The following is a 10,950-nucleotide window of genomic DNA, read 5'->3' as shown; positions in this document are numbered from 1 at the left end:
CTCTGCTCTACTTGAACTGAAAGATTGTTGCATTAAGGGTTTGTCCACTGCTTCCTCTATCTGCAGTATGAAAATGCACAGGTGGGGAGGAAAACAGGTTCTCGGTGGATTAAATAATTACACAGAATTAGCTGCATTCCTTTGACTCCAGAAGTCCAGTTTCTTGACTAGCTTGGTTAAACCTGCCTAATTCCTTCCAACAGAGAGAAGAAGTGGCACAGGTACACACTTTTGGTCCAGTGCAGTCCTGGAGATTTATTTTCCTTGCTGGATTTACAGAAGCTGCAGTTTCATTTCACCCTCTTCTCTCCCACTCATACCACTGGGATGCAAAAGGAGAAGCTGCCACTGGGAGAAATATGGTTTCTGTCAGTGAACAGTAGGCCTCATCTTCCTGGTCCTTCTGATACCAGACAATGGAGTTGCAGGGGATGGAAATTAAATCTGATACTTAAAAGTGAGGGAAAATGACTAGGTCCCCCTCAGAGGTCTGAAGACACCTATTGTAACAAAGCTTTTATTTGCCTTTATGGGATAAATAAGGGAAAGAGTAGGCCAGGGAATATGTCCCAGGTCTCATCTGATCACAAACAGCAGTAATCTAACACTTGTGGACTGAGAATAGATCTATTGCTGGGAGTAATTCACCCTTACAAACAACAAACCTGTCCTTGTAAAACACTTTAGTGAGGGTATGGAAAAGGCGAGTCCTTGCTCTTGTGTGAAGCTTCAGTTTGCAGGACAATGATCAACTAAGACCACTGATGAGGTCGTTGTGAGATGAAAAAGCACATAGGATTTATCTAAGTGCTTTCTCACAGATCCATGGAGCTAAAACTTCACAGCTGGAGGCATAAAACTGATGTTTCATCAGGACAGCACAATTTTGCACAGGGCTGTTAGAGTGGACCCTGCAAGAGACATGGAACAGTAGTGAGAATGAAAGAAAATACTGAGATTGTTTCCTGGAGACAAGGAATTAAAAACATCTGATTTTGAAGGGTGTAGCCCAGAGGAAGAGAAACAACCTGACCTCCAAAAGGCAGCTGTTAGAAAATAAAATGTACACACCAAAGAACCTATCTACCTGCCACAGCTAAGTAATTTTGCCATCATAGAACCCAAATCAGACCCAAACGCAGACATAATTCCCTGCAGTGGCAGTGATATCCACCAGCATGTGAGTGGCAATGATGAAAGTCTCATGGAATGATCACTGCCTTCAAGGAGTTTGTAGGAAAGAAAGCTGGATTTATTCAGGGAACTAAGCCAAGTGCTCAGAGTACTGACCTGTTGACAGTGAGATCTTGGGCAAGTCTTGCTTGTTGGAGAGGCTTTAGAAACTTAACTGTCATAAAAAGGAAAGGGCCAAGCAAACTCACCAGATAAAAAAATGTTTTCCCTCAAGGAAAGCACTGACTTTTGTCCAAGTAAAGACTGAGATAAAATTAAGGTTCTGACTTAGGTTGGCACCAGCAGGAAAGGGTTGGGTTCTTGCACCCAGTGACACCAGCATTCTACAGAATGGGTGCAAGGTGGCTACACCCAGTAAAGCCATATGCCTTTCTGACCAAGCATCTGTGTGCTGGTGCAGGTAAATAAAGTCCTTGGTCTGAGCAGCTGGAGGGAAGCAGAGAGTGAGATACTAATACTTGACCTGCTTTTCACAGGTACATGCCTTTACAAGGTGCAGGGCAGTGAAACGTAAACCCTATTGAGCTTAGTGCAGTACAGGTGACAGCAAGAAGAAAATCTGCCCAGGAAGAAAGCTCCTGACATCTGGAGGAGGAACTCTGGGTGTTCTGGAACACCAAGCAATCTGAATAAGCACTATTGTTTTTAAAATAGAATGGAACTCACCTGGCATCACTTAATACAGAGCCATCCTCCCAAATCCATCCAGAGCTTGTACTGTTCCTCAGTCCAATCCAGAAACATTCTGCTTGAATAATCTTGAACAGATCCTAGAAATGATGATGAATTACAAAGTGACTAACGAAAGCCAGCTTGAAAATGGAGATAAGGATAAGTAAAGAGAAGAGAGAGCAAGATACACCCCCTCACCTCACTGTTCCTTAAGTGACTGACAATACTGCTTCCCCACACCTTCTAATGACAGGGCCAGGAGCTGGACTCAGTGATCCTAATGGGTCCCTTCCTACTCTGCATATTCTGTGATTATATGATTCTATGAACTGCACCCCTGGAGTCTCCTGGAGTTTCCTGCACAGAGTTTTATGTAGGAAGGTATGCTATTAATATTAATATCAACACCTACTATACAGCTAACTAGCAAGCAATATGAAGTATTAACAATTAAAGGTAAAATCAGGGCAGGGAAGGGCAGGAAGTGCAGGCACTGACAGATATGTGTGACAAGCCCAGTATGAAAACTTTTAAAATTTCATACACATTTTCTTCCTATGTGTTTTCAGTGTTCATTTCCTTTTAGCTAACTTTTAACCTCTGATTATTGTTAAAAGGTGAAGCCTGCAACAGAAATTCAGCCCTGAAGTAAATTCCCCATCCCCAACCCTCGTCCCCACAAAAAAGACAAAGCCAGGAAAGATAAGTTTGTCTTGTCCACCTTTGCAACTGAATAACAGCAACATTTCAGGGGTATGGCTGGGTTCCATCCTTATCTCCTGCTGCCATAAACAAAGCTTCAGAGATGATATCTTCAGAGAGAAGCATTAACAAAGCTGATTTGGTAAAGTTGTGGGAATAGGAACAGCTTGAGGAATCACTGGAGTGTTGCTGGTGGTTTGGAGATGATTGTGCTTCCCTAGCACTTGGAGGTTGAGCAATCACAGCCTTCACAGTACAAGGCACGGATAGCTATATAAGTCTTGTTTAGATGGGTGAGTCTAAACCCCAAATCTAACCCTAACCCTATCCCTGAGCAGGGATAATGGGTAACACTGTAGTCGCTGAGATGGTAGTAAGAAAGCAGCAGGAGCAGGAAGGCCTTCTTCATGCCAAAGAAATGGGTAATGGGGAAGATACCTATTTCTCAAGGAGACAGGATTTGTCTAAGCAAATGTGAGAGACTGGTACATACTCCCAATCAAGCAGAGACCTGGCTTTGTAATCCTCCAGAGGACATCACACAATGCAACTTCTGTCCGCGGACTGGAAGCTGTCCACGTTCATTGGAGCTGAGCTAATAAGCCCTGGCTTGAGCAAAACCAGATCAAAGTTTCTGCTCTACTTAAGCAGATGTGCCTCAGCACCCCAGTAATCAGCACTACCCATTTCTCTAGTGACCATACATGCCCCTGCCCCCAGAGAGCACCTGCAGTGGAACACGTGGTTCCTTATTTCACCAGCACAGCTGAGGTATTTCGGCAGAGGGAGGAAGTAAGCACTGAAAAGAGGCTGAGAAAGAAATATCTAAGCATGAACACAGGGAATGGCATGGGTCACTGAGCAGAAGTTGGAGCACTCACAGGGAGGAGAAGTATCGCTTTTGCAAAGGAAGCACTCCTTGAGAGTGGGGACGTATCAATTTGTAGGCAACAAATACAATGACTGCTCTGTGCCACTGTAATCATTCACATCAGTCTTATTGGGAATAGGAGAGGAGGTGGAGAGGAACAGTGGAGAAGGCTGTCTCCTACCATCCTTCATAGGGTGATTCTGAGTACCTGACAGTGACCCTCATCTCTCCGTTCTCCCCTTTGCTTCTCTGTTTCCTGCAAACTTTGTGATGTGTAACACCACAGTCATAAATCCTTACTCTCCTTTAAAACTAAAACATTGCTGAAGTGACAGCACTGTTTGTATGCCATTCACTTAGGTATCTGCAAGGAAGCCAAAGAAAACCATTACCATCTCCAAGGCATCACTGATCACCAGGAGGTGAGCTCCCTGTGCCCTGCAGGATTCCTGGCTGGAATTCCAGTCCTTCTTCTCCGTGGAGAAGGAGTAGCAGCTCCCTCTGTAGGCCACCCACTGTTGAGGGCAGTGTGGGTGGCAATCACCTGTAAAGAAGTCAAAATACTCATACTCTTCTCTACCACTAACCAACAGAAACACTTGTCAGCAAGGACCTACTGAGGAACAACTCATTTGGATAGTTGAAATGCAGAAAACTCAAATCAGGACAGGATTCTGAAAATAACAGTGCAATTTCAAAATATTACAATAGTCACATGCGCTGTGATGCTGGTGGCAAGCATGCACACACTCACCCTGCCCCCAGGTTTCCACTGAACCACTCAGATACCAAATAATACCCAACTGGCTATCTGAAAACAGATCACACTCTGTGGGTATGGTGTGATCACGTCCCACTTTGGGTGGATCTGTTTTAAGCAACTAACAGGAAGCCCCTCCAAATAGTCTAGCACCATCTGCATGTGTGCAAATATATTACAGACCTATTTGCTCTACCATTTACCACTACATTTACCAGGCAAGTCTACAAAGACTTTTCAATATATTTAACTGTTCTTTGCCACAGGATCTGAAATGGGTTTCCTGGAGTCTGCATGAGGAATATAGTCTTCAAAATATTCTGGATAGGCAGTGGGTACATAAGGCTGGTAGAAACCTAGAAGAGCTTCTAGTTTTAACTCCATACAATGGAGTTTCTGTGGTTAGATATGTTGCTGGTCCTTTGCTGTTGGTTGCTCATGCTCAGCAGCCTTTTGTGCACTTACTCATCTTCCAAATCAAAACAATTGCCAGGAAGATGCTCAGTGTCCCAAAGCCTATGGCCAAGCCCTTCAGAACTGCTGACCACAGGTGGGGAACTGTAAAAGAGAAAAGAAACCATAGTGAACAGAAGCCACATGAAAACTGACTGTAGTTTTACATAGTTTGCTTGTGTCCTGCACTATTTAGAGCATTGTGTCTATATACATTCTGATATGGTGGACATCACTGTCCCTGCCCAGCCAAACTGGGGCCTCCCCATCAGCCCAGGGCCCCATTTCAGCTGGGTTTGGGGCCACCAGTTCCTGTCTGAACTTCCCAGGGGGTACCTTTCTCCACATCAGCCACAGCTCTGCCCCTGCCTGGCCAGTGACTGACCCCACCACAGGAAGCACCGACCAGAAGTAAGCTGGAGCCACCTAGGCACCATGAGACACCTTGTGCTGGCAGAAACCTCCCAACAAATCCACCCCTGCCTCAGCATTGAAGCTTGGGATGGAAACCAAAGAGCTGCATTGCTACAGCCACCATGTTCCAGCTTACATGTGAAAAAAGAAATCCAAAGACTTTCCCCCAGCTCTCCCAGCAATAACAACAGGTTTAATCTCAGCATCCTGTTCACAGGCTGAGACACCTGGTCATGCTACATCTTCCCAGGATACTCCCAAGGCAGTTCTACATTTTCATCTTCCATGGTGGGGTTGCAGGATGAGGGAGCGAGCCTTGAAGACCTTGGAACATCTCCCCCTTCACACTTTTACCACCACTGCTGTCCACTGGCAGTGGCAGAGGGCAACTTCCACTGTAGCCCAGCACAGCTTACTTCCAAAGGGCTGGTCAGGACTGGCCTGTAGAAGTCTGCTTTCATACAGCACAACATGTTAACCTCCAGGCTACATGTTGCTTTTCCATTGCTATCTCCTGGAGCTGTGTTTGACCTGAGAGGCATTTGCTTTGCATAAAACATTTGAAATCTCAGCACTAAAATCTTCTTTCTCCAAGACAGAAGAGAGGATGATACTTACTGGCACAGATGAGCTCCAGGGAGTTTGGTTTGCTTGTTTTATTAATCTCAGTACAACAGTACACAGATAACAGCACTTGCTAAAAAGCAGTAAATGTGCAGCTAATTTATGTAACACATCCTGCTCTTGTGATGTTCCAGAGCCTTCTGCCCAAATCTAGCAACAAAATCCCTATGGATCTCATGAAATTTGAGGTGCTTCTCTCTTGGTCATGTCATGAGACTCAAAGAAACACATTTGATCTCTCGGGTGAGGTTGAAAACAAAGGCAGATCACATATGAAGACTATTGTGAGAAAGACAAAGAAAGACAGTGCTAAAACAGAAGGTGAAGGGACTCCACTTAAAAACAAGAACACATCCTTTACGCATTGGAAGCTTTGTCCAAATACAGAAAGTAGACCAGATCAGTAAATTAATAAAAATTAATTAATTTTGATCTTGAGCAGTTTGCAGGCTCACTTATGTTAAGGCCAGTTTCTCATCTATAGCAACACACTTAGGCCTGTGGTTTTACCTAGAAGAAGTTTCTAAGATAACAAGGGAGATCATGAGGAAGCGCTGTTGTAAGCATCATTCTTCTGGTAGAAAGATCTTTTCTAAGATAGAGGTTTTCTCATGCTTCCTGAAGCTTGTAAGATTTTCTAGATGTCCCAAACATAGTTTAAAGTTAGTAACATTTCTTATTTTTAAAAATCATTATTACATAACAAAACCCCATCTCTTTTCATAGACAAGATACAGAAAGACTTTTCAGTTACAACCTATTCATCAGCTTCGCACAAAGAGCCAGCGGGAGAACTGAAGGACTTGGACTGGGTCTGGAACTTAAACATGACTGTGCTCCCTATTCCTCTTGTTTGTATCCCTGGCAGCTTGGGGTTTGTCATCAGATTAGGCCTCAAGAGAATGATGTCAGCCCAAGGTTAAGGGGTAGGGTGGAGGTTTTTCTCTGCAAATTACAACTGAAAACTTGGCAGAAGGGGATAAACATCGGATGAAACATAACTCCTGGTTCTGAGATCACATCTGGACTTTTGTTTTCCTTCCTCTCTTGCCTCTCCAAAGAAGCTGTCTTCTGCTTCCTTCTGATCACTCTTGGGTTTTAGGGAAAGCTGCCAAGCAAGGCAACCAGAATGGCAGTCTTTGAAACAGTTAATCCTTAAATGTCAGCACCAGGCACGGAGCTGGTGCCTCCTGGCAATTAATAGAGCAATTCACTCTCCATTGTTTCAAACCAACTGCAGAAAAAAAGGGAATGATTCATCATCAAAACAAAATCCCAGGGGACCTCCACAACCCCAGCAGTCACTAAAGTTCGTAAAAATGAAAAAAATATGGCATTAGATAATTTTGGAAGAAAAAAAAAAAACCAAAGTGAAGTGGGAAAACAGGAAGTGCTTGATGTGATTTAAGCTGCACTCGAACTGCAGAGATCAATCCAGAGAAGTGGAATCAAGTATTTCACAAATCAGGATTTTTACCTGCTGCAAAACGGAGTCCCTGCAGTGGTCACACTTTTTAAAACAGGTTCAAGGGTTTCTGTTTGATCCTCAGCCCCCGAACTACATGTGAAGCTCTTGTAGGAGTGGACGGGAGAAGTACCTAAGATGAGTTTGAAACAGGAGGTAAATCTGAATGGAGCATCCAGAAATATTTCCATGTAGTTGTCTGATGGCCTGATGAACTGTGGAAGAGTCTATCCAAGGGGGGAAGTGGACTGGTGGGCATTTAATGTAAATATCCAGTGTTTTCACTTTTGGTGTGCAAAACACCCCAACAAGTCTCTCAGTGCTCTGGAGAAATGACTCTGATACTCTCCATTCATTTGCAAGCAACATGACCCAATATTTTTAGGTTTGTGAGTCTAGATTCAGTTCAAAAACTGAAAGCTGTTAGCATTTTACAATTCAACTCATCTATGACAATCTGAAGAATGTCATGGCACTGTCCCAAATAGCTCCCTTCTGCTCCTGCCTACCTCAGTATGGGAGCAGCATGACTACCTAGAGCCGAGGAGGAGAATTTGAGATACAAGGATTCTGTTCTTGTCTGTGGCACAGACCTGGTTATTTCTGTTAGTACAAGCACAATACACAGGCTAGCACTGTCTTAAGTGACTGCTGTACTGATATTGTGGTAGTGCAGCATATCTAACCCTCTCTGGAAACAAAAGAGAAGAAACAACCAGGGCAACTTTTCATTTTTGAGAAGTCCATAAGCACCAAAACCTATTGGTTTGACCAGAGGACTGATCTACACACCCGTGATACTATGTCTGCAAAGTCAGCAAGAGCGTGCATTTGAACAGAGGAAAAATACCTGAGAGCACATCTCTCAGAAGTGATGGAGGTAGGAACAGAGTTGAACATAAAGACCTTCAGAAGAAAGGTACTTAAAATGAGCTCCTTAGGGATCTCTTTCATGATGAGAAAAGATGAGAAATAATCAAATAATATGCACAAAAAAATGTGTTCAAATATCAGCTACCTTATTTTCGGTTGTCTGACCATAGCTCAAAAAGATGAGTTTCCATAAAATCATGTAGAGGGATGTTAAAAAGAAAAATGCAAACATCTAAAGAGGGCATTGGTTAATCCCCTTTCTGCGGGGTGGGGGTGAACAGGAATGGCACGGAATGAAAGATGCTACTGTGCTTTCCGATGCAACAGAAAACATAATTTCTGGTGAAAATGTATTCAAAAGCAAGACTGACCTCCAAACAGATGGAGTGTGAGTACCAGATAGGAACTGGGGAGTTTCTGTCCTGGCTTTGTTTCCACAGTGAAACAAATGACCAGGCAGCAGTAAACACCACAGGTATACAAAATTATTCTGATCAGAGTATAGAAATCTTCCCACAATGAGTCCCCTTTGCTGTAACACCTCTGAAAATTTAAAGTTAACAATTAGTGTTGCAGCCAATGCAACAGAACTCATTTAAAGCTCACTGACATTTCATAGAATCATAGAATGATTTGGGTTGGAAAGGACCCTAAAGCTCATCTAGTTCCAACCCCTCCACCATTTTGCATGAAGGAAATATTTACAAAGAATGATCACCAATCCAAAGTTTGACTCTTTGAAGGTAGTATTTCTCAACTAAGCTGCCAGAGGAATTGTTTGGTGTGACATCTGCAAGTCTAATAAGGGATAAAAAAATTAAGGAAAGCGCTGAGAAAATCTTCCTTATAGTAAAGTGCTCTGAATAACTGCTTCGCAGCAAAAGTTGAGAATTTGCTCACTAGGAGGTATGTAACACTAGAACACAGAAAACAGGAAAAAAACACAAAAGAGTCCTACATAGCCCCACAGGAGAGAGGCTGGATGATCTCATATGCTTTCTCTGTCTCTGATCTCTGATTAGCATGCGCCTCTAATTTATCTGGATTCACATCTTGCCTGCCCTTCAAAGAATTATTGCTCACAACCTCTTGCTGTTGACAAGCAGACAACTTTAAACCAGTTTTGAAGAAAAGGATGTCTGGGTTGAATGCCCAGGAGTAGACACTGAAGGAGGTTGGTAAGAGGGAGGGAAAAGTGCTGGGTCTCTAACTCATCAGCTTTAATCACATTAAAATATCCACAGTAATTTTAGAACCAAAGCAACAGCTCTCTAAGCTGGCAGTCAGAATCACTTGCCAGTTCAGAGTGTTTCTGTTGAATCTTGCTTTCCCTCAAAGTAAAATTTTTGGTTGACCTACCTCATCCTTCTTTCCTCACCTCTTTTTGCCTGTGGAGCTTTGGTCCTTGGTGGAGGAGTCTGAGAGAATTTGACAGAAATATACGTTACTTCCTCACTCTTATCAGCTGCAGAAATTTCTGATCTGCTTGCCTCCATGCCAAAGCAAGGAGTGTGCACAAAAGGATGTTTCGATCAGGCTGTTGAACAACAGGGCTCAATGCCGGTGAAACAGGAAGCCTGATGCTATATTCAGAAAACAAGAAATATGAAGCTGCTACCTCTATCTCCAGCTGCTAAGATAACCAAATTTACAACGGAGAGCAGTGAAACTGCAGCAGCTTTCATTTTCTAACCTGATGGAGGATGTCTCAAGAACAGCTGCTAATGGAAAAGGTGATTAATGATAAACTTCAGGGGCAATCTAATTTTTGCTAATGCAAGAGGGTGTGGTGACACCGATGCAGCAATTGGGAGGATTCGTGCTGCTCTGAGGAGCTCCCTTCAGGGCAGAAGCAGTGGGATGGTGACAGCACAAGGTAAAAAAGGTGAATAGTGAGAGTACAAGGTGAAAAGTGGGACAAGCAATGGCTATGGCAAACTGGCAGCCAAACTGCTGTCAAACAGGAAGTAGAGGTGGACAGCACAGCTTTGAAAAGGAAGCCTTGTGAGTTTTGGACAATTCCACTTCAAACTGGGAACTCTGTCTATACCCAATACCGGTGTGACTGTGCTTGAGACGCAAGGCAGGCACTGAGAGCTGGCATTCCTCAAGTACCTCCAAATCAACATCTCAACAGCATCAGTACAAGGGAGACAGGGACATATTGAGGAGAATCTACCAAAGGGGCACAAAGAGGATAAAGGGACCAGACCTTCTGTCCTGGGAGGCAAGACTGAGAGCTCTGGTACTATTTGGCCTGGAGAAAAGACTTCTTGGTTAGGATCCAATTAATGTATATAGTTACCTGAAGGGAGGGTACAAGAAGAGTCAAACTCTTCAGTGGTGCCCAGTGACAGGACAAGAGGCCATGGGCACAAACTGAAAGACAGAAGGTGTTGCCTCTGAACATCAAGAAACACTTTTTTACTCTGAGGGTAGCTGAAACCTGACATAGGTTGGCCAGAGAGGTTGTGGTGTGTCCCTCAGTGGGGAGTGGCCTGGACACAGGCCTGGGCTGTAGGTGGACCAGGTTGAAGATGGTGTGGCTTGAGCAGGGGGTGGCACCAGATGACATTGAAAGGTCCCTTCCCAACTCAACCATTTAGTGATTCTATGGTCAGCAACAACAGGAAAAGCTACTTTTCTTTTGAAGTATTGACCATTGATGAGAAGAGTTCAAGTTGTGCCAGGGGAGGTTTAGATTGGATATCAGCAAAATTTTCTTCACCAAAAAGGGTATCAAGCACTGGGACAGGCTGGACAGAGAAGTGGTTGAGTCACCATCCCAGAAAGTATTTTTAAAAGATGCAGATGTGGAGCTTAGTGACATGGTTTAGTGCTGGGCTTGCCTAATGATCTTCAGGGTCTTTTCCAACCTAAAAGATTCTGTCACTCTGTGGTGGGGAGTACAGATGTTTCCAG

At 43.7% G+C, this 10,950-nt stretch overlaps 1 protein-coding gene across 1 annotated transcript; it reads right to left on the bottom strand.

Moving 5' to 3' along the window:
- Window positions 1-272: 272 nt before the first annotated feature.
- KLRG1 (killer cell lectin like receptor G1) lies at window positions 273-9,524 on the bottom strand. Its single transcript, XM_053971054.1, has 5 exons — window positions 9,407-9,524; window positions 4,665-4,757; window positions 3,832-3,983; window positions 1,861-1,964; window positions 273-911 (listed from the first exon to the last, which is right to left on the bottom strand). Exons 1-5 carry the CDS (start codon window positions 9,522-9,524, stop codon window positions 800-802), a joined length of 579 nt encoding a protein of 192 aa, XP_053827029.1. The 3' UTR covers window positions 273-799.
- Between the last annotated feature and the right edge of the window lie 1,426 nt (window positions 9,525-10,950).

Source organism: Vidua macroura, chromosome 2, assembly GCF_024509145.1.
Source record: "Vidua macroura isolate BioBank_ID:100142 chromosome 2, ASM2450914v1, whole genome shotgun sequence".
In the NCBI taxonomy this organism is placed as follows: domain Eukaryota; kingdom Metazoa; phylum Chordata; class Aves; order Passeriformes; family Viduidae; genus Vidua; species Vidua macroura.
The sequence above is the reverse complement of the archived record's forward strand: the minus strand, read 5'-3'. Positions and strand labels throughout refer to the sequence as shown.

What these genes read in the sequence shown, in the direction of transcription:
- KLRG1 (XM_053971054.1), bottom strand. Translation starts at nt 9,524, where the DNA reads ATGGAGGCAAGCAGATCAGAAATTTCTGCAGCTGATAAGAGTGAGGAA. An exon ending in AGCTCCACAGGCAAAAAGAG is followed by an intron (nt 4,758 to 9,406) that starts GTGAGGAAAGAA and finishes TCTCTTTTACAG; the next exon opens with TTCCCCACCTGTGGTCAGCA. An exon ending in TCTGTATTAAGTGATGCCAG is followed by an intron (nt 912 to 1,860) that starts GTGAGTTCCATT and finishes TGTCTCTTGCAG; the next exon opens with GGTCCACTCTAACAGCCCTG.